Source organism: Mesoplodon densirostris, chromosome 6 (genome assembly GCF_025265405.1).
Source record: "Mesoplodon densirostris isolate mMesDen1 chromosome 6, mMesDen1 primary haplotype, whole genome shotgun sequence".
NCBI classification, from domain to species: domain Eukaryota; kingdom Metazoa; phylum Chordata; class Mammalia; order Artiodactyla; family Ziphiidae; genus Mesoplodon; species Mesoplodon densirostris.
Window position 1 is genome coordinate 24,147,231 of NC_082666.1, and position 22,167 is coordinate 24,169,397.

The window sequence follows — 22,167 nt, forward strand, 5'->3', positions numbered from 1 at the left end:
TGCGGCGAGCGCCCAGCCAGAGGCCAGGCTAGACCTGTGAGAATCCGAAGCTGCAACCGAGTGCGAGCGCCAGCCTGGTGCAGGTAACTGGCGCCCTTCCCACTCGGCCCCCCGGGCAGGCCGCAGCTCCCCTTCCTGCAGTGGAGGCTTCCTCTCTGGGTCTCGGCTTCCCCACATGGGGGCCTGCCTTTCTGCCCCGGAGGCGTGCACTGTAGGAACCTCTTCACGCTTCCCACCCCTCCTTCCGCACCCGGGTCCCGGCGTGGCGCCTTATCGCCCCGTGGACTCACACCCTCGAAAGCTTCCCGGTTAGCTCGTCCTCATCGCTCCCGCCCACCGGGCCTACTGGGCTCCTGACTGGTAGCCGAGAGGCCAGGACACGCACTTCCTCCCCGCAGAAAGGGTGAGGTGGGAGCCACCCGGTCCTCGATGACCCAGAAGGTCCGGTCCTTGGCACATTGGGCGCTAATAGTGGGAACTGTAAGAAATTGTCCGTAGTACGGAAGAAGCACAAAGCTAGGGCTGTGGGAATCCAGCCTGAGGCTCCTATTCTTAATTGCTGTGTGTCCTCAGTGAGTCCCAGAACCTCTCTGATCCCCAGCTTTCTTCCACAATGAGGGTCATCAGGGCTGCTGGAAGCCTCGGTGAGTTAACTACTGAGAAGGTGGCCTAGGAACTGCAAAGCATGGAGTGCTTTGAGCAGTCCTCTTCCCATATGCAGGTGGAGGCCCAATGCACACCCCTCGTAGGCCCCTAGAGTAGAAACAGCCTTGGCTGGGCATGAAAGCAGGCTTGCCAGCCTTGGTCTGTGACCACCCCTCCTGCCTGTTGAACCCTTGTACCACCACCCCATGGATTAGTGACCCCGCATCCCTCTTATCCTGACCTCCCCTGGGACCCCTCCTTCCTCAGACCCAGGCCTGCTTCTGTCCCAGCATGGGGCAGAGTCCTGAGCAGAGTGGACCTGTGTGCACCCCTGACAGTTCTGCTGGCTCAGCTTCTTCCCAAGGGATGGCTTCCTGGGCAGGACTGATTTGCGTAGGGCCAGGGACCTGGCCGGGGTCTTGTTTTCCTGGATGAGTTCTCTGCTCCTCTCCCTCCCCAGTGGCAGAGGGTGTGTGTGCTGGGGTAGGGCAGGTGCAATTCCTTTTGGGGGCTGGTGGGGTAAGGCTCAAGAGAGACAGCAAGGGGCTTCCCTGGTGGCGCAGTGGTTGAGAGTCTGCCTGCCGATGCAGGGGACACGGGTTCGTGCCCCGGTCCGGGAAGATCCCACATGCCGCGGAGCGGCGGGGCCCGTGAGCCATGGCCGCTGAGCCTGCGCGTCTGGGGCCTGTGCTCCGCAACGGGAGAGGCCACAACAGTGAGAGGCCCGCGTACCGTAAAAAAACAAACAAACAAAAAAACAAAAAAAAAAAAAAAGAGAGAGACAGCAGGTATGGAGGGATTGATGTCCTAGCTGGAGAGTAACTGCTTTAATGAATCTAGGAAATTTATATACCATTTAAATTACATTGAATAAATTATATAGACTGTTTAAATGTTATAGTTGTTTTAATAAAGTCTACACTGTTTTCAGAGTTGTAAGCAAGAGTAAACAGAGCCTTCTTTCCAGCTGCCGGACTCACTGCACTCCTGGGAAAGCTGAAGCCGGTCCCGGTCCCCGGGGGACTGGACTGGGCTGGGCTGGTTTCTGAGGGTGCCACCAGCTCCAATGACCTGGGTGGGCGTGCCAGGCTTTTCATACGCACGACCCCATTCAGCATTCAACAACTCTGGCTCTGAGTCCCTTGGGTTTTTACTCTACCTGTAGGTCAGTTAAACAGCCTTAGTAAACAGCCTTTGTGGATATTTTGATGTTTCCTCTGTCTGTCATTTAATAACTACCCACTGAGCAGCTACTCTGTAGCCAGCGTAATTCTAGGTATCAGGGACATAGCAATGAATGAAACAGGGAAAAAATGTCCCTGCCCTCGTGGAGCCCATTTTGTTGGGGAGAGGCAGACAATAAACATATAAGCATGTACATATACTATTTGGTATGTCAGATGGGGGAACATAGAGCACAGTATGGGGGAGAGAGAGTCCTGGGGCTGAGGAAAGTTGCAGTTTTATAAAGGGTGCTCAGGGAAGGCCTTACTAAGAAGGTGACATTTGAGCGAAGACCCAGAAGAGGTGAAGGAGTGAGCAAGAGGCTAGATCGGACATGACAGAATTGAACCAGAGAGTTCTTCAGGGCTCTGTAGCCCTCATGATCCATGTTTTCAGAGGTGACACCCCTTTATGCTAGAATCTTGGAACATCCGAGCTGATGGGCCTTTGGGGGACCCCTGCTTCCCTCTCCGTGTTCACCCTGGCTCCTGTCCCTCTCCAGAGTACTCAGCATGCTGCGCTTCCTGGTGCCCCGGCTCTTTTGCCTGCGCCATCTGGCCACCCCGTACTCCTCAGCAGCAGCCCTCCCCAGCCCCATCCTGAACCCAGACATCCGCTACAACCAGCTGTTCATCAACAATGAGTGGCAAGATGCGGTCAGCAAGAAGACCTTCCCGACAGTCAACCCTGCCACGGGGAAGGTCATCAGCCACGTGGCTGAAGGGGACCGGGCTGACGTGGATCGGGCTGTGAAAGCAGCCCGGGAGGCCTTCCAGTTGGGGTCTCCATGGCGCCGGATGGATGCCTCAGAGCGGGGCCGGCTGCTGAACCGCCTGGCTGACCTAGTGGAGCGGGATCGTGTCTACTTGGCCTCACTGGAGACCCTAGACAATGGGAAGCCTTTCCAGGAGTCTTATGTCTTGGACCTGGATGAGGTCATCAAGGTATACCGGTACTTTGCTGGCTGGGCTGACAAGTGGCATGGCAAGACCATCCCCATGGATGGCGAGCATTTCTGCTTCACCCGGCACGAGCCTGTTGGCGTCTGTGGCCAGATAATCCCGTGGAACTTCCCCTTGGTCATGCAGGGCTGGAAGCTGGCCCCGGCACTTGCCACAGGCAACACTGTGGTCATGAAGGTGGCAGAGCAGACCCCCCTTTCTGCCCTGTACTTCGCCTCCCTCGTCAAAGAGGCGGGCTTTCCCCCTGGGGTGGTAAACATCATCACAGGCTATGGCCCAACAGCAGGAGCGGCCATTGCCCATCACATGGATATCGACAAAGTTGCCTTCACTGGCTCCACTGAGGTGGGCCACCTGATCCAGAAGGCGGCCGGCGATTCCAACCTCAAGAGAGTCACCCTGGAGCTGGGTGGGAAGAGCCCGAGCATTGTGTTGGCCGATGCCGACATGGACCATGCCGTGGAACAGTGCCATGAAGCCCTGTTCTTCAACATGGGTCAGTGCTGCTGTGCCGGTTCCCGGACCTTCGTTGAAGAATCCATCTATGATGAGTTTCTCGAGAGAACTGTGGAAAAAGCTAAGCAGAGGAAAGTTGGGAACCCCTTTGAGCTGGACACCCAGCAGGGGCCCCAGGTGGACAAGGAACAGTTTGAACGAATCCTGGGCTACATCCAGCTTGGCCAGAAGGAGGGGGCAAAACTTCTTTGCGGTGGGGAGCGTTTTGGAGAGCGAGGCTTCTTCATCAAGCCCACGGTCTTTGGTGGTGTGCAGGATGACATGAGGATTGCCAAGGAGGAGATCTTCGGGCCTGTGCAGCCTCTCTTCAAGTTCAGGAAGATGGAGGAGGTGATTGAGAGGGCCAACAACACCAGGTATGGCTTGGCTGCTGCTGTGTTCACCCAGGACCTGGACAAAGCCATGTACTTCACACAGGCACTCCAAGCTGGGACGGTGTGGGTAAACACCTACAACATTGTCACCTGCCACACTCCATTTGGAGGCTTTAAGGAATCTGGCAATGGGAGGGAGCTGGGGGAGGATGGGCTTAAGGCCTACACAGAGGTGAAGACAGTCACCATCAAGGTTCCTCAGAAGAACTCGTAAGAACGGCTGCCAGGGAGCGCCAACTCTAGTCCAAGGATGCCACAACCACCTACCAGTGGTTGCCAAACAGTTTTTTAGCCATGGACCCCCTTTATTTGTTCCAGATGAACACTTAGAGGGAACCTCAACAAATAAAGCAATTAAAATGAGAGCTGCTCTAGTTAAAGCAGGGATGGGGGCTGGGCTCAGAGCCCTGTCCACCTGCACTCCAGCCCCCTTGCTGGCCCTGTGTTACTTCCATGAAACCTTAGGAGTTTCTGAAAGACAGATTAAGAAACACTGATCCAGACCATGGCTCTCAGTTCTTCTTACTCATCCAAGGACTTCCCGGTGGATTAACTGATGTCTTAGTGGGTAGGCTCATCTCAGACATGGGATTGGAAGGCATTAGGAGTTTTAAGCTAGACCCCATAATCTTGGCCCCATTCTTCAGTGATGTACCCGAAAAATCAAGGCTGCTTTTCTTTTTCTAAGTACCAGTTGCTGACTGGTTTGCTTGCTTGCATTGCTTCATTTTGCTACTGATTGTCCTTAACTTGAGGGAAGGGGTAAACGGAAAATGCACTTATATAACCATTCACTTAAAATAAGCTCAAACAGCCCTAATGTCCATCAACTAATGAGTGGATAAGCAAAATGTTTCTATGGAATATTTCTTATACTGTTCGGCCTTAAAAAGGAGAGAAGTACTGACACATGCTACAACGTGGGTGAACCTTGAAACCATTATGCTAAGTGAAAGAAACCAGACGTACAAGGCCACATATTGTATGATTCCATTTATATGAAATGTCCAGAATAAGCAAGTCCATAGAGACAGAATGTATACTAGTGGTTGCCAGGGGCTGGGGGAGGAGGGAATGGGGAATAGCTGCTAATGGCTATAGGATTTCTTTTGGGGATGTTTTGAAATGTTCTGGAATTAGTGTTGATGGTTGCACAACTTTGTGAATATACCAAAACGCACTGAATTACATACTTTAAAAGGGTGAATTTTATGATATGTGAATTAATTTCAGTTAAAAATTAAAATAAACTCACACATTCTGTTTGCAAATCAGTTTTGTATCAATATTCTTTTGCTGCTGAACATTTTACAGAGTCTTGGGGATGGAAGGGACCCCGATAGTCAGAAGTCCCCTCCATAATATTTCTAGTTTTGATTTTGTTTTCTCTCACCTGAGTGACAAAGTGCAACTTTAAGACCCCCAGAGAAAAGTGCTGGGTCCTGCCTAGAGCCAGTTTATTTCAGCTCTCATTTCAAGGCTTCTGCTGGCATTGTCCCTCCAACCCTCACCAGTACATACCAGCCCTCAAGCCAAGCTCAGCATCAGAGCCATCCTGACACACTAGGGTTTGGGGAATTTCAAACCTGAGAGTTGAGTTTGTTTGTTGTTAGTCTCACAACTCCATTCCCCAGCTGATGGGAGTGAGACCAAGTCAGCCAGACCCCGATTCAGAAACAATGCTGATCCTCTCTCTCCTGTCTTCCATCTTTCTAGACCATGCTGCTCATGACTCACCATACTTTTAGGTCCACTCAGCCTTGTGAAGGCACCCCCCCACCCCGTCATCTCTTTAACACCCCATTATCTCACCTAGGCATTGAAACGATTTTGTTCAGTATCTTACCTTGGAGTTGGCCTGAAACTGCTTCCCGAGGACTCAGGGGCTGTTTGGTCCCTTCATCTCTCCTTCCTAGGATCTCCTTTCTACACCATTTGTCTAAGGCTGGGGTGACCCTGACTGCCCCCCAAAGTGCACATTTTACCTATTTTTCTTGGAGGCTATTGGCACTTTCCACCATGGTGAAAGTTTCTCGTGAAGTAGGGAAATGAGTGAGTGGGTGGATGGGTCAGTGGGGCCTCTAATGATTAACATGCAACATCTCAATGTTTTAACAAATTCATTCCTCATTTGCTTCTCAATACTTCTAAACCGGACTTCCCTGGTGGTGCGGTGGTTAAGAATCCGCCTGCCAATGCAAGGGACATGGGTTCAAGCCCTGGTCTGGGAAGATCCCACATGCCATGGAGCAACAAAGCCCGTGCGCCACAACTACTGAGCCTGTGCTCTAGAGCCCACGAGCCACAACTACGGAGCCCGCGTGCCGCAACTACTGAGCCTGTGCTCTAGGGCCCGCGTGCTACAACTACTGAGCCCACGAGCCACAACTACTGAGCCCATGTGCCGCAACTACTGAAGTCCACGTGCCTATCAATGAGGAGCCTGCGCACCGCAATGAAGAGTAGCCCCTGCTCGCCACAACTAGAGAAAGCCCGCGCACAGCAACCAAGACCCAACACAGACAAAAGTAAATAAGTAAAAAATAAGTAAATAAAAAAAAAAAATCTAAACCAAAGAGGAGTTTTGTAGAGGGTGTCCCAGTATGGGGTGGGACTGGAAAAGGATAATCTTCTAGGTCCCTCATTTCAGTCCCTAAGATTCTGAGACTGAGGAGTCAGATAGGTCAGATTCCCAATCAGCTCAGCCCCCAAAATCCCTCTGTTCTCATCACCATTGCTCTGAATGTGGGGAAGTGGGAGCAGGGAGGCTGAACTGGGCATCATTACTGAGTGTGGACACTGCCTGCGTGATGACTTCACTTGGTCATAGATGTTGCAATTCCGGGGCATCCACCCATTCGACAAACTTATACCAAGCACTTAGTTTGTCAGTCTCTATGCCTTACATGCCTTTGAAGTCTCACAGTAATCCTATCAAGTAGGCAGTAGGGTTACCCTTTTTTCAGAGGAGGAAAGAGAAGCTGAGAGGTTTTGTATGTAGCTTATTTGGAGTAATTTTCCCATGTGCCTACACTATGGGCCAGGAGGAAGGTGTGATACTGTGATTTATAATGAGACATATATATTCGGTCTTCGTGCACTTCTGGCACAGCTCCTAAAACCCTTGGAATTTCCTAAGTGATGAGAGTGATAAAGGTGTTTTTTGTTATGTTAATGAAGTGACTTTTGGGCCTTGTCAGTCAGAGGCACAGGTAACAACCTGGACTTATGACTGGTATCTGAAGCAGAGGGCGGGGGTGGGGTACGACAGTCTAGTAGGACTGACCCCTAAATGGGATTTGACACTATCTCTGGGTAGATAGTGTCAGAACTGAGTTGAATTCTGCTACCTGCTTGTGTCTGAGAATTGCTTGTTGGTATGAGGGACCCCCCTTCTGAGCAGCACACACTTTGGAATTGGGTCCAGGAGACAGGGGAGGGGGAGGCAAACTAAGAGCACATATAATCAAACCCCGAAGCCTGGAGAACCCACAGCAATGCCAAACAATCCCAAACACCCAGCCTCTTAGCTGGAGCCGTCAGGCTGCTGCTCCATCACCCAGATGCCAGGCCACTTAAGAACTTCAGTTTGGGTTGGCTGTATTCTGGGTGTGAGGCTGCCCTCTGGTGGCCACTTTGTTAATTAATTTGAAGGCTAAGGTGCTGGCTCTAGGCAAGTTGTAGGGAAACAGAATTGAATGAGGCAGTCCCTGTCCTGCAGGGGCTCATGGTCTGGCAGGGGGATAATTACAGACCAGGGTGAAAAGTGCTGTGATAAGTAGAAGTACAGAGACTGTAAGCTCACAGAAAGAAATAATATTAAGCACCCACAATGTTTGTAAGGCACCTACAATAATGTTTGTTATATCATTTAATGCTTCTGATTACCCTCAAGGCACTTATTATTATCATTCCATGCTTGATAAATAAACATGGAAGCCCAGCCATGTTCAGCTAGTAAGTGAAGGACTCAAATTCAGGTCTTCTGACTCTGTCTTCTGCACCCAGCTCAGCCCAAGAGAAAGGCCCAATGGCAGGATCGTGGGATTCTGCAGCATGAAAACGAGGTAATCTGGCACAGGGATGCAGGAAGGGTATTCCTGGGAGAGGAAAGGGCATGGAGTCTGTGAGAAAGCACGGAGGGTGCAAGGAATGGTGTGAGGAAGGGAGAGACCTGGGAGGAGGCAGGGACTGGATGGGGAAGGGCCCTTACCCCTGTGAGGAAGACCGCATGTTGTCCAGCCACGAGGGTTTCAAAGGAAAGTGATTGGGTCATATTTTGGTTCCTAAAGCTGGCTCTGCTTCAATGTGCAGGATAGGTTGAGGGGTCGGCTTGGTGTGGGAGCCCACTTGGGACACTGCTGCCTATGCCAGGGATGCTGACCTGAACCAGGTGTGAGGATGGGTGGGAGATCCTGGGAGCCAAGAGGTGGGCTTTGGGGTGTGGTGACAGACTGCATGCAAGAGGAGAGTGAAAGTTAGGGTGACCCTGAATTCCTTGCTGGGATAACAAAGTGGGTGGTGGTGCCCCCACTGGGAAAGGGAGCCTCGCTGGAGGAGCAGGTTTGGGGACAAGGTAGTGAGTTTATTTATTTTTATTTTATTTTTTTGCGGTACGCGGGCCTCTCACTGCTGTGGCCTCTCCCGTTGTGGAGCACAGGCTCCGGACGCGCAGGCTCAGCGGCCATGGCTCACGGGCCCTGCCGCTCCGCGGCATGTGGGATCTTCCCGGACCGGGGCACGAACCCGTGTCCCCTGCATCGGCAGGCGGACTCTCAACCACTGCGCCACCAGGGAAGCCCCTGAGTTTATGTATTTATTTGTTTGTTTATTCAGCACACTTTATTGAGTGCTGGCTATGTGCTGGGCAGTATTGTTGGTGCTGACGATACAGCAGGGAACTAAAGTCCTGCACATCCTCCCCATCAGGGGGAGAATGAATGACCATAAGCAAAATAAATGAAATATTTAGTCTGTCAGATGGTTAAGGTTATTAGGGAGAAAGGTCCTGCTGGGAAGGGGAATAGGGAATATGGGTGGGGTGGGGTAGGAATTGTTATCTTCAATAAGTGATAGATCATCTGAAGAGGTCCGTCACTTAACAAAGGTCTCACTGAAGAGATGACAAAGGACTGAAAGAGGTGTGGAAATGGCAGGTGCAAAGGTCTGGAGGCTGAAGCACACCTGAGGTGTCCAGGGAGCACAAGGAGGCCAGGGAGCTGGATGGAGCAAGCAGTGGGGAGAGACAAGGACAGAGAAAAGGCAGGGCTGGGGGAGGGGCAGATGGTGAGAGCTTTGAAGGCCACTGTGCCGACTGGGGCCTTTACTCTGAACCATGAAGGAACCAGAAGGGGAACAGGGCTGTAACGTGATCTGACATGTTTTAAAAGGATCACTGGGTCTGCTGTGTTAACAGATTGCAGGGAGGGCAAGGACAGCTTGATCTTGATGATGCTGACATCAAGGGGCGGGTGGAGGATGAGAATTCTGTGAAAGGCACTAAGGAAAAGCAGGAGGACCTGGGAGAGAGGAGTCAAGAAGCCAAGGAAGGCGGGAACGGGAGGGAGCCATGGGTGGAATCAAGTGTTTCCAAGAGATCAAGTAAGAGGAGGCTGAAGCCATGGGGCTCCCTGGAGACCTTGGTAAGGGCAGGTTGTGTGAATGGGTGGCGGCAGAAGCCAGACTGCTGTGTGTTGAGAGCACCACTTAATCCCCCCAAGCCCCAGTGATCTGTGCATTAATCCTAGAATTGGAAGACCTTGGAAGGAAAGCAGGCAGGCACATTGTGAGGGCCTTTGAGAGCCCTTAGCCTCCCCATTCACTTAACTAGAGTGGACTGAGTGACCGTCCAAGGCCAAGGAACTCAGTGGGGTCAGAGCGTGGCCTGGATTACAGGTCTCTTGCCCCCAACCAAATGCTCTTCCCACATGTATCAGGGTAACATTAGCTGCCACAACAAATAAACCCCCAAGTTTTCAGGGTTCAACACAACAGTGCCTTATTTCTTGCTTATTAGATAATAATCTAATGCAGGTGTGGTTAATCAGCACTTGTCCTCCATGTGGAGATCCAGAAACACAGGTTCCTTCCATCTTGTGGCTCCACTGTCTACAGTACTTCTTGACCATTTTTATGTTATGTATTCCTTTGAGATGCTAGTGAAAGCTAATTTTTTTCACCAGAAAGAAATACATACATGCACATCCACACAAAATCTGGCACACTTTCAAGGGGCTCATAGACCCCATGAAGCCATCTGTAGAATTCCTATGAGTCCACAGGCCCAGGTGAAAACCTGCTACATGGGGCCTTAGAGACCTCATGTCCCCTGTTAGATGGGGAAGAAAGTACAGAAAAGGCACAGCTACTTCTTAAGGCCCTGGCATTGGTGTGGAATGCACTGCTTCCATGCCCAGCCATTGGCAAAAACCATCTGACCCAACTGAGGTGCAGAAGGAAGCTGGAAACGTAGTTATGGGGACACTTCCATGTTGTCCTCAAGTTTTGGAGGACAGCTCGCTCTGGCACACAGAAGCACCTCCTTGCAGTTGTGCACAATGGTTAGAGTGTGTCTTACAAAGATGCTTTTAAAGCTTAATCCTCTTGTGGGCTGTTCACTCCTACCTTCCAGCCTTACTCACGCTGTTTCTTTCTCCTTCCTTCTTTCCTCTCCAAATTCAGCCCATTGTCTTGGAGCCTTGTTGGGGACCTACCTCCTCCAGGATGCTTTCTCTGACCATCTCAATCAAGTCATCTCTGGCCGCTTTGAGCTCATAGCACCCACCCTTCCTTTAGTCTTGCCTTGTGGCAGCTCTTGTTCGTCATCACGGGTCTGATATTCTGTCCCACTAGGCTGTGTTTCCCGCAGACCCCCAGCATGTCTGATCTGACTTCCTGTGTCCTTGCCACTCAGCTCACAGCCCTCAGTATCCCCTAGAGAGTGGACGGTGCATGTCCATTCATGCATGGGATCCTCAGGGCAGCAGGACAGGGCAGTGATGCTGACCTCCCTGGACTGGTGAGGAAATGAAGGCTCCTAGAGTAGAGGCAAGTGCCCCAGACCCACAGACCATGGCAGGGTTTGACCTTGGTTCCGGGTCTTTCAACTCCAAATCTGATGCCCACTCTACCCCAGGGATGACTGCAGCACCTTCAGTAGCAGAGACAGGCCCAGCTCTCTGCACCAGGGCTGCTACTCTGGGGGCTGTGAGCAACAGTAGATCCCTCAGCACCGAGCAGTGCCTGGCGCCCAGTAGGTGCTCTGTAGATGTGTGTGGTGGGTGGATTTACCAATGGAGATGAGAAAAGCTCCTGCTCCCTGCCTCCCATCCCCTAGAATTAATGATTTTTACTCTTCCCCTGACATCCAACCATGCCCTAATATATCATGGGGGAGATTTAGGATAACGGAGAGACAGCCATAGTGAAAGGAGACACAGGTGCAGTCAATGCTGAACTCAGCAGCAGTCATGACTGTAAAAAAGTTCACGCTCCAGGAGAGAGGTGTCGGCTTGAGCTGAGCCTGGGCAAGTGTATCCACTTCTGCCCTGGATGATGGGCTCCCTACGCTCTGAATTCATTATTCAGCTGCAGACACCAGGGCACTTTAGTTTCCCTTAATTAATTAAAAGATCACATAATAATCATTCTCTGATTTAATGTTCAAGAGGCTCTGGCGAAGGCTGGGATGAGGAAATTTATTATAGGAGACTGTTCACTGTCAACTGGTTTGCTCATTCTTATTAATTTTTCCTGCGTCATCCATCTCTGGGGGAGAGGAGAGGGCAATGTTTTTTAAAGACATGGGATTAATTTCACCCTAAAACTTGAAGAAAAAATCCACTTTGACTAAAAACTACCCTTTCTTGTTTAAGGTGGAAAGTGGATACCTTTGGGATTGAACACTAGCTTTTGGATTATCTTCCTCAAGCCTAGTTATAACCCAGTTGACAACAGAAGACTGAGATTCAGGCCCACCTCTTATAGCATCAGGTCCAACCTCTTCTGATGGTAGTTAGGGGTGTGGCCAAAAACTACCCCGCTTCCTGCCACTAGAGCTCTCAGCCACAACTGGTCACTACTCCCCATGCACAAACTACACTGCACTTCTCCACCCCAGCTCCTTTTACATGCTACTCCCCTAGCCTGGAATCTCCCACATCACTTCAATCCCCAGCTCAGATGGCTCTCCTCTTCCAGGAAGTCTTCCTTGACCTCCCCCTACTCTGATCACAAAGCAGATACCTTGTGCTGTGTGGCAGGATGGCAACCTTGTCCCACTCATCCCCACTAAAGTCTCACCTGAGTGCAGGGCCCAGGTCCCACATACCTTCATATTGCCAGTGTCTGCACCCTCTGGCCTCTGGATAATGCTATTCCGTGTGCATGTGGGGTAACAGAGGGCAGATCTAAGTGAATGAATTAAATAGTAGAATGTTTATACAGTGGGAGACACCAGTTCAGAGTGAGTTAGAAGGATCAGGCTGGCAGTAGATGATTAGTTAGGGCTGGTTAAAAATTGCAAGCAAGGGGCTTCCCTGGTGGCACAGTGGTTGAGAGTCCGCCTGCCGATGCAGGGGACATGGGTTCGTGTCCCAGTCTGGGAGGATCCCACGTGTTGCGAAGCGGCTGGGCCCGTGAGCCGTGGCCGCTGGGCCTGCGTGTCCGGAGACTGTGCTCCATGATGGGAGAGGCCACAGCGGTGAGAGGCCCGCGTATCGCAAAAAAAAAAAAAAAAAAAAAAAAAAATTGCAAGCAAGGTGACCAGGTACGACTGTAACCACAGCTCAGGTGTGAGAGATAAGGACAATTCGGATGACAGTAGTTGATGTGCAAGCAAAAGAAGGGCAAGATGCATAAGGGATGATGGAGAAGTATCAGTGGGACCTGGACCCACCTACAGCAGCATTCCAAGGACAGAGACCACAAAGACTGTCCCTAAAAACATTTATTTTCAGAGTGCAGGGGTCCTGTGACATCATCACATCTATGAAAATAGGGTAGAAAACACAGGCTCTGAGGGCATCATGTTTCCAAATGATAAAAGCCACAGCACACATTCGCTTAGCCTCTGAGAGGTCTTGGGGCTCTTACAGTTGAAAAGTCATTAGGTTGGAACAATCATGCTAACCTACCTTTTTGGTTTTGGTGAAAACTTCAGACAGTGTAACATTTATTATTATTATTTTTTGTACATCATTATGATGCTACAGCCAGCCTCCTGCAGTCTTGATGCTCAGCCCTGTCACCCTGGGGCTCCATCTACCCTGCTCTTTGGGTCCACATCCAGCTCTCCAATTTTGACTGGGCAAATTTGAGGTGATTCAACTGACTTTGCTGAATGTGCTTATTAGCAGATGCATGATGTTGTTCTACTACCTTCTCTACAGTTCCCTATTCCTCTGACACGGTTTCACTAAGTCTCTTCCCAAGCCATCTCCCAACCACTCAAATCACAGAGGAATTAACTGCAGACTTGGATACTGAAATCACTGCCGTGGGGTTTGGGGGAGCCGAGTAGGGAGGGCACGTGAGCAGATCCCCTGGCAGGCCCAACCTCCAACAGACAAGGACAGCTTCCCTTTTGATCAGGTTCAATTTTGACTTTATTCAAAGAAGGGGTTCCAATGTTTTTAAAGTTTGAAAACCACCCATATAGTTTCGTTCCCTTATTCAAATGAGGAATCGAGGTCCAGAAAGTGAAGGGGACTTGCTCAGGGTCACCCAGAAAGATAGGGGTGAATTCCCAAATGGACATCATGGTTCTGGATTCCTGGGCCACCCTCCTGCTATGTATGTCAGGGTGATGCCACCCCAGCATTTCAGATGTGGAACAGCCAGGCTTAAAGGCAGAAAATGCAATTCCAGAAAGGACTCCAAAATGCAATGCCCAGTGTGAGCGGCTTGAGAGTGTTGCTTTAAAAGTTGAGATGGACCTTAAGGAGAATCCCTGAAACCTGTGGAAATGGCAGCATCTTCCTTTCCATAGTTACGAGATTTTTCTGAGAAGCAGCACCATGGAGTGGAAAGGGTGCCAAAGAGGACCAGGCGCCCTCAGCTCCAGTCCTTCTCAGAGGCTTTCAGGCCTCAGGCAAGCGCTTTACTCTCGGAGCCTGGTTTTCTTCATCTGTAAAGGGGGAGGGACATTAATGCTTATCCTGCCTGCCGTCCCAGAAATGGAAAATGACCACAGACAGGACAGTGTTTCTTGAGATTTAACAACTATCCACATGTGAGATCCCAATTCTGATTTTAAAAAATTTTAGTTGCCTAGGGGGTCTATTTTTTTAGGCCAGATATTAAATATTCTCCTTTTTTCTTTCTTGATTAAAAGAAAAGAAAGAAAGCTATATTTCTGGGTAAGGTCAAAACAGCTCTAAGTAAAATGTATTCTACTACACTCTAATTCCACAGCCCAGAGAGAGCAGTTAACCCCATTTTTACAATTTGATGTCCAAAAGCCAGGTCTCCACTGCCAGCTTGGTTAGAGAATGCTGGGCTTGTTAATAAGTGGACATCGTGGTCCCCAGATGCCCAGCCAAGGGGCCCTTGAGTCTGGTTAAGTGTTCCATCTAGGACTAAGTCTCTTTAAAATGGGAAAGCAGCAGGAATAACAGCTGTCCACACCTTCATATGAAGCAATGGCATTTGTTTTTGAGGGAATATTATTTTTAAAAGAATGCTAAGACTACACTTCCCATATTTTTTTCTGTAGGACCATCTTACTCCAGGATGGCAGTGTTTGAAGGGACATGGGTAACATCCAGTCCAAATACCACATTCACAGCTGAAGAGACCAAGGCCCAGAGAGGGAGGGACCTACCCAGGTCACACAAAGTTAGAGAGGTCAGGCAGAGGACAACAGGACCCTCCCCCCTCTTCCTAGAACACATACTAAGTCACTAATCAGCCCTAGACAAATGAGGTAAAGAGTCACAGCTGACACACGCCTCGGTCCAGCCCTTTAGAATTACAAATATACCTAACGTGACCTTCCCTCGGAGGGAGAAGTTAAAAAAAGAATTCTCACAGAGCTATTCATTTCAGAAGTATAAAAAGGCTACATGCAGTCTGTTTTCCCAATGTTTGCCCTGCTAAAAACTACATCTGCATACGAATCTAGTTTGCATCTAATTTTTAAAAACATACAAAAGTGGTTATCTACAAACACAGTTCTTCCAATTCTTCACAAAGCAAAAAAGATCCATGACTTGACTTTTCCATCATCCTGTAATCAATGTTTCTAAGACCCTAGAAGAAAAGAGGGAAAAGAATTAGAGAAAAAAAGCCTGCTCTGTCATAGTCAACTATTAGATGTTAGATGGAAGGTGGAGGAAATGCCCCTAAATTTAAACCTCTCCCCAACCAGGAGTGGTGCTGGTGGGGAGCAGAGATGCCTGTGGGGGGTCTAGGAAATACATGTAAGGCCAATGGATGGGCATTTCAGGGAGGCAGATTCCAGCTTAATATGCAGAAGAACTTTCAACTATTGGAAAAATCCACAGATGGTGGTTTGGTGGTAGTGAGCTCTGTGTCCCTGGAGGTATGCAAGCAATAGCCGGCGAATTCTGCATGTTGTAGAGGGAACTCACAGACTGGGCTGTGGCAATGGTATTAAAATTCCATGGCTCTGGGCTTCCCTGGTGGCGTAGTGGTTGAGAGTCCGCCTGCCGATGCAGGGAACATGGGTTCGTGCCCCGGTCCAGGAAGTTCCCACATGCCGCTGAGTGGCTGGGCCCGTGAGCCATGGCCGCTGAGCCTGTGGGTCCGGAGCCTGTGCTCCGCAACGGGAGAGGCCACAACAGTGAGAGGCCCGCGTACCGCAAAAAACAAACAAACAAACAAAAATTCCATGGTTCTTTGTGACCCCTTTGAAAACTCATTTATAATAGACTATATTCATACCCTGGTATCATTTCTGTTTTTAAAATATAAATATATGTACTTATAAATTATACATATATTTAAAACATGAAACATACATACACACATATGTACATACAGAAGTATACATACAAGTGTACAGGACAAAAAGTCTCGATACTTGACTTTTTGATACACATATATAACTATACACATATATAAAAAACTAAAAGTTAAGTATCAGGAGGGCAACTTTAAGAGCCATCTCCTCACTGAATTCCTATTTGACGACTTTACACCTTACATTTTCCTCCCTGTTTCTAGAAGCTCTAACTACTTGCAGAGCTACAGACAAGGAAGAACCTGGGAACAGACCCATGAAGCTCAGACTGTCTTCTTTGCGGGCGTGTTTCCACCTGGGTGCTGTCATAGTGACCACGTCTGCTCTCTTAGCACCCTCACTGGGCGGACTGGGAGAAATAGAAAAAAATAGGTGGTCTTTTTCACCTGACGGACACCCATAACACTCACAGCTCTTGACTTTGCATGCTAGTGGGAAGCCCAGTGTGATACGTGTGTAGAACATACCACAGGGTCTACCTGCCAATTTTGTAATATGTTCCTACTCTTGGTTTGCATTTCTCTGATTTCCTTGATTCATGTATTTTTCTTATTTATTATGCATCTTATGATTCATCTCAATCTCCCATGACACAGGTGTACAAATACTGCAGATGACTTGGAACATGCACATTACCCCCTCACATGTGGTCATCTGGACCCGGGAAGCGGGCGGCTCTGTACTGGCTCCGATCCACCACGGTGACTGTGCCGTGCGACTGGGCCTCCCCGACCGCGTTGGCTGAATGGCACTGGTACACACCCTCGTCTTCCTTCCTCAGAGGGTTGATCTAGAAGTTAAACAGGCAAGTTTGTACAGTCATATATGGCACAGCAAAATCACTTATTTAGTTCTTAATGGTTCTGAACACTTACTCCTTTTCAAAATAAGACAGAGCTCACCCTCTCTTTCTCTTCTTGCCTTGGCTGCCGAGAAAGAGTTAAACTTCCTTCTCAGTACCCTCTCTATCCTGGCTCTCATTTTAATGTTTCCTCTGCATTTCTGCCTTTTACTGTGAGCTACCTGGTCCTTTTATTGAAGGTGATAGGTATAGATTCCAAGGAAAATACTGCAAACTAAAAGAACAAAACTCTACTGACCACAGAATAGCCCACAAATGCTCCCAATGGAGGCAGCCTTTACAAAATAACACCAGAGACAACCTTCCCCCACCTCTCCTTGTAATAAAAGGTGTGGGGGGGAGGTGGAATACGCTTGATGTGAAAAAGCCATGGACCCAACTGCATTCTGAGTCTCTGAGCTGGGTGGAGAAGTTGCCCACGCTGGCCGAGATGGGGGTGGAATGAGGAGGACACCCTCAAGAGCCCGTCTCACGCCCCTGCAGAGGAGATCCACGGCAGCTCCCTCCTCTTACTTTCTCTCGTCATAACAGCTTCTCTCAACTGTGAGGCACTACAGACTGGAGAGGGTTTGTGCACCCCATCTCATTTTGATCCCATGGTGGCTGAAGGCGGAGCATCGTTATCCTCACATTACAGGAGACTCACAGGTAAGTCACAGACTGTTAGGGTCACTGGACATAGTCCAGTCCAAGGCCCTCTTTTTATGGTTGTGGACGCTGAAGCTCTGAGAGGTAGGGTAACTAGCCCCACGAGGGCCCCCATCTCGTCACTCCATCGCCCTTTCAAACACAGGGTGTTCCCTCTTCTCAGCCAAACTGCCACACGTGGCATAGAAGAGCCCTGGAGGAGGATGCGAATCTGCCATCTTCCCTCTTTATCAGCCATGTGGTCTCAGGCAAGTGTATTAGCTTCCTATGGTTGCTGTTGCAAATGACCACACGTTTAATGGCTTAAGACAACACAAATTTATTATCTACAGTTCTTGAGGTCAGAAGTCTGAATGGGTCTCAGTGGGCTAAACCCAAGGTATCAGCAGGGTTGCCTTCTTTCTAGAAGCCCTAAGAGAAGCATTCTAGAGGCTGCCTGCAGTCCTTGGCCTGTGGCCCCCTCTTGCATCTTCAAAGCCAGCAACAGTAGTTCATGTCTTCTGACACTGCCATCTCTCTGGCTCTCTCTCCTGCCTCCCTCTTCCACGTTTAAAGGACTCCTGTGATTATATCGGGTCCACCCAGATAACCCAGGATAAACTTATTAAAGTCAGCTGGTTAACAACTTTAATTCCATCCTTATTCCCCTCTTGCCACACAACATACCATATCCACCAGTTCCAAGGATTAGCACATAGACGTCTTTCCAGGGCCATGATTCTGCCTACCTCTGAAGATCACTTCTGCTCTCAGGGGTTATACTACCTGCCCTGCTTTCCTCTCAGTTACTGTAGGGTCCAAGGAGAAATGGATCAGAGTATTTGAAAGGTGTAACACGTTATAGAAATATAAAAGGCGCTTTATAAGGGCCAGTCAATAATAGCCAATAATCCTAAACAAATGAGATACTCACCAAAACCCAGGCCGTGGCTGCATGGTCAGAAGGGCCCCCTTGCACCTGGACAGCTATATTCACGTGGTCCCCAGGCAGGTCCTTCAGCACCTGGGTGCCCTCAGGAGACCGTGTGACCTACAGAGGACAGAAAAACCAGGAGTGATTTAGAAAAAGCATTTCTGGATAAGGACCACCCCACAGACACCCTCGTTGTCTTCACCCTCCTGCTGACTTGAAGGCTGAGACCCTAGTATCTCTTACTCCTATTAAATGCCAGTTTCTTCCTAAGCCTAAATGTATGTACAGATAGTGCCCCCTGCTGGACTGCGAAGATGTAGACACCACCACTATCAGAATCTCATTGCCTTTCTCAGGGCTGTTGAGATAAGGGGACAACATATGCCAGTCTCTCAAAAACTGAACTGCAGAAAGATCTAGTTTGGGAATAGAATTGGGTCATTTGCCACCAGCCAAGTCTTTCTAAAACCCAGATCCAGTGAAGGAAGCTCTAACTTCATCCCAGCTGACCTAGGCTAGATAAACAGCAGAACTTCCTGGACAGCTAAGTGGCAGAGGGAGCAAATAGCAACACCCCTTCTCTGGGGAGAGGTTTGGGGTAAAGGTTTTGAGGCATAAGTCTGGAGGCAGAGGAGTGGAACATAGGTTTTTTTTTAATCCTCCAATTCACATATAAACACACACACCCTTAAAAAACATTTATACCCCCCCCAAACACACACACACACACAGAGAGTAGTTCTTGGATATAAATACCTTCCTCCATGTGACAACTGGGGCAGGCACAGCTCTCACCTCACAGGACAGGGACGCCTGTGCCCCGGTGACATTGTGAACACTCCGGGGTGGAGTGATGACCACAGGAGCTGGGAGAAGAAGACAAGGGAAGACAGCCTTGACCCTGATCAAGCCCCCCACATCTAAGATACCGTGCCTGCAGAGAGCATGTTGGGGCAGATGAGAGCTCCCCACAGAAAGGACACACTCATAGGCAAGGAATTATAGAAGAGAGTTTTCTTAGACCTGGAAGGATGCCTACTTGTTTCCTCCTACATTGCCCTTGTTCTACCAACAGGAAAACAGGGATCCAGAGAGGAAAGGCGACTTCTCAAAGTCACCCAGCATGTCTGTCTGTGGTCTCATCACACTGCCTCCCAGGATCCCTTCCAGAATCCCAGCTGCCATCTGCTTACAGCTCAACTACACTGACCGTGTGCCAGGCTCCGGGAGGGGCTGGTGTCACTTCACCCACGGCAGAGTCTTCTACCAGATGGGCTTTTCTCCTTCCGCATGGAGAGCATTTCAAAGAATAACGCCACGCAGAACAGCTGCCCTCACTCCCTGCTGAGACCCCCTGCGGTTCAAGATGCTCATTTGCATATCACAGGCTCCACACACCTCCTCATCCCCATCCCCGAGGGCAAAACTGCAGGCATGGACACCGAGCCTCGCTGCATGGAGAAAGGTAATCAGGGAATCCAGCAATGTGGTGCTAGTCTGCCAGCATGCTACAGAAAGGACAGGGCGGGTGTGGGCTCGCTGGGTGGGACAGGAGAGCATGTGGCATTTGAGTTAGACATTCTTAGCTGATACTCCACTCTCTGCCCTTCTCCCTGTGTCTGGCATCTGCTCTGCTCAGACTGGAACTAAAAGAATCAAGTCCAACTGCTTCAGCTTTCAGGCCCTCCGTCCGGCCCTCAGTGTACCTGCCTGCCCTGCCCTGCCCTGCCTTCCCTCTACGTGGAGTGCACCCCCAGCTCCCCATCCTGAGGGCCTGGGGGTGTGTCCTAGTCCAGGACCAGGGCATCTGCCCCCTTTGACTTGCTGAAACCCAGCCTGCCTTGCAGTGCAGGTGCTTCATCTCGTCTCACAGACCCACCCTCGCAGCTGGCCCCGTGGGGTCTTGGGCAAGGCGCAGTGTGGAGGCTTGGTGAGGAGTATGCTCTCTGCTCAGGTTTGCTGTCTGTAAGATGGGGATAATACCCCCTGCTTCACAGGGCTGTTGAGCTGATCTTACCACGTGATGTGTGTGAAACTGAGGGTTTGAGTTAACACAATATGCAAGTGGGGGGCAGGGTAGGCCTGTTAAACAGATGACTCTGCGAAGAAACCCATGACAAAAGAGCAAACACATTCACCCTTGGGCCATCAAAATGCAGAGTTCACGACTCTTGGGGTTTCACCTGGGGACTCATGGACATCCCTGCAGCCCTCCACAGGCCAGCCTTGGAGAGGGAAAGGGCCCTAGCCCAATTAGGTGGGGCTGCAATGAAAAAGGAGAACAAAGGGAGAGAGACAAAAGGCTGGAGCAAGAGCATGGAGGGAAGGAGTGAAGGGGCGCAGAAATGAGACTGGCCTGGCCCCTCCAGACTGACTGGGAAGCAGACCCTGTCAAACTGGTGCCAAAAAATCTCTGGGAAAGAGTCTTAGAGCTATGGAGTCTCAAACTGGAGGGGCCCAACTCCCCAAGAGCATGTGCCTGACTGTCTGTGACGGGCTCATCTAGTCTTCACTTGCCTGCCCCCAGTGATGGAGAGCTCACTACCTATGAAGCCAGGTCCTTCTGTCCTTGGCTCTGCTGGTAAGAAAGCTTGTTCTCACCTGGAGCTAAAACCCACCTCCTGTAACTCCCACCTGTTGATCTCAGGGGTGTCCTCAGGAGCCCCACAGCACCCTGGGTGCCTCAAATGGCTTCCAGTGAGTTGAATATAGACCCTGCCCTCCTCACCACCAGGCTGCTTTCTTCCCCCTCAGCCTGATCAGCTCACTCCTTCAGCTGTGACCAATTGAACGCCCTCCAAGCACCACACTGCTACCCACAGCCCCGAGTGTAGCCAGTTCCCTGAATGAAATAAGGTTCTAGGCTTCTAACATTGCCCAACGTGACCCAGCCACCTGCTGACCGCTACAAAGAACCACAGCACCGCTGCTCTCTGGCGGAGCCCCATCTGCAATAGACGACAAAGAATGTCTAATTTATTCACATCCTCCTGCCAGCATTACGTCCTTTGGAGCCCAAACCAGTCGTCAAATGGCTCGCTGTGGGAACAATCAGAACTGCATCTTATTCCAAAGCCCTCAGTAGATTCCAAAGGGACACTCAATCAACATGTTTTACTTTCTTTCATGTAGAGTCATAAATTTTAAATGAGATTTCATCAATCCCTTTCAGGCCTAAATGAATAAGCCAGTAAATCACATTTCATCTTTCTCTCTCTTTGCATTTCCCTTTTTCCATGACTACAATTAAGAAAGACCATCTTGGAAATACTGCCTTTGCTACTAATTTCAAGGCAGAAAATAGCACTTCTTTTCCAAAAGAGCCCCCTGCTTTTGGTGATAAAGTGACGTTCAAATTTTGATTTCTTTTTAAATGTACATACAGTACATTCATTCCTTCTAGTATACAGTTCTAAGTTTTGACAAATGCATAGGCCGTGGATCCACCACCATACCCAAGATATGGCATTGTTCAGTTATCTTGAAAAATGTCCTCATGTTGCTTAATCTGTTTTTAATTTTAACATCTGACTTTAAATTTAAGATACTTTTATCGGGGCTTCCCTGGTGGCGCAGTGGTTGAGAGTCCGCCTGCCGATGCAGGGGACGCGGGTTTGTGCCCCGGTTCGGGAAGATCCCACATGCCGTGGAGCGGCTGGGCCCGTGGGCCATGGCCGCTGGGCCTGCGCGTCCGGAGCCTGTGTTCCACAACGGGAAAGGCCACAACAGTGAGAGGTCTGTGTACCACAAAAAAAAATAAATAAATAAAATACTTTTATCCATAATAGCTCTTTACAATCAGTCATCATTATCATGATAGTATTTTTTTTTTTTTTTTTTTTTTTGCGGTACGCAGGCCTCTCACTGTTGTGGCCTCTCCCGTTGTGGAGCACAGGCTCCAGACGCGCAGGCTCAACGGCCATGGCTCACGGGCCCAGCCGCTCGGCGGCATGTGGGATCTTCCCGGACTGGGGCACGAACCCGTGTCCCCTGCATCGGCAGGCGGACTCTCAACTACTGCGCCACCAGGGAAGCCCCAT

General features: G+C 49.8%; 2 protein-coding genes across 3 annotated transcripts in view; one reads left to right on the forward strand and one right to left on the reverse strand.

Annotated features, from left to right (window-relative positions):
• ALDH1B1 (aldehyde dehydrogenase 1 family member B1) lies at positions 1-16,395 on the forward strand. Of its 2 annotated transcripts, none has more exons than XR_009532767.1 (2): positions 1-83; positions 16,301-16,395. XR_009532767.1 is itself a non-coding variant. In XM_060100925.1 (2 exons), the coding sequence occupies exon 2, from the start codon at positions 2,382-2,384 to the stop codon at positions 3,933-3,935; it is 1,554 nt and encodes a 517-aa protein (XP_059956908.1). In that variant the 5' UTR covers positions 27-83; positions 2,372-2,381; the 3' UTR covers positions 3,936-4,764. The 2 variants fall into 2 exon arrangements, 1 of the variants encoding a protein (XP_059956908.1); XM_060100925.1 differs by lacking the exon at positions 16,301-16,395 and adding an exon at positions 2,372-4,764 and having other exon boundaries at positions 27-83.
• The window catches only part of IGFBPL1 (insulin like growth factor binding protein like 1), a 12,312-nt gene continuing 6,489 nt past the window's right edge, over positions 16,345-22,167 (reverse strand). Inside the window, exons 2-4 of the mRNA XM_060100927.1 lie at positions 18,884-18,993; positions 18,128-18,244; positions 16,345-16,494 (exon numbers count right to left, since the gene is read on the reverse strand). Coding sequence (XP_059956910.1) covers positions 16,345-16,494; positions 18,128-18,244; positions 18,884-18,993 — 377 coding nt within the window. The remainder of the gene's footprint in view (positions 16,495-18,127; positions 18,245-18,883; positions 18,994-22,167) is intronic.

Excerpts from the sequence above, each read along its gene's own strand:
- ALDH1B1 (XM_060100925.1), top strand. The coding sequence starts at position 2,382 with ATGCTGCGCTTCCTGGTGCCCCGGCTCTTTTGCCTGCGCCATCTGGCC.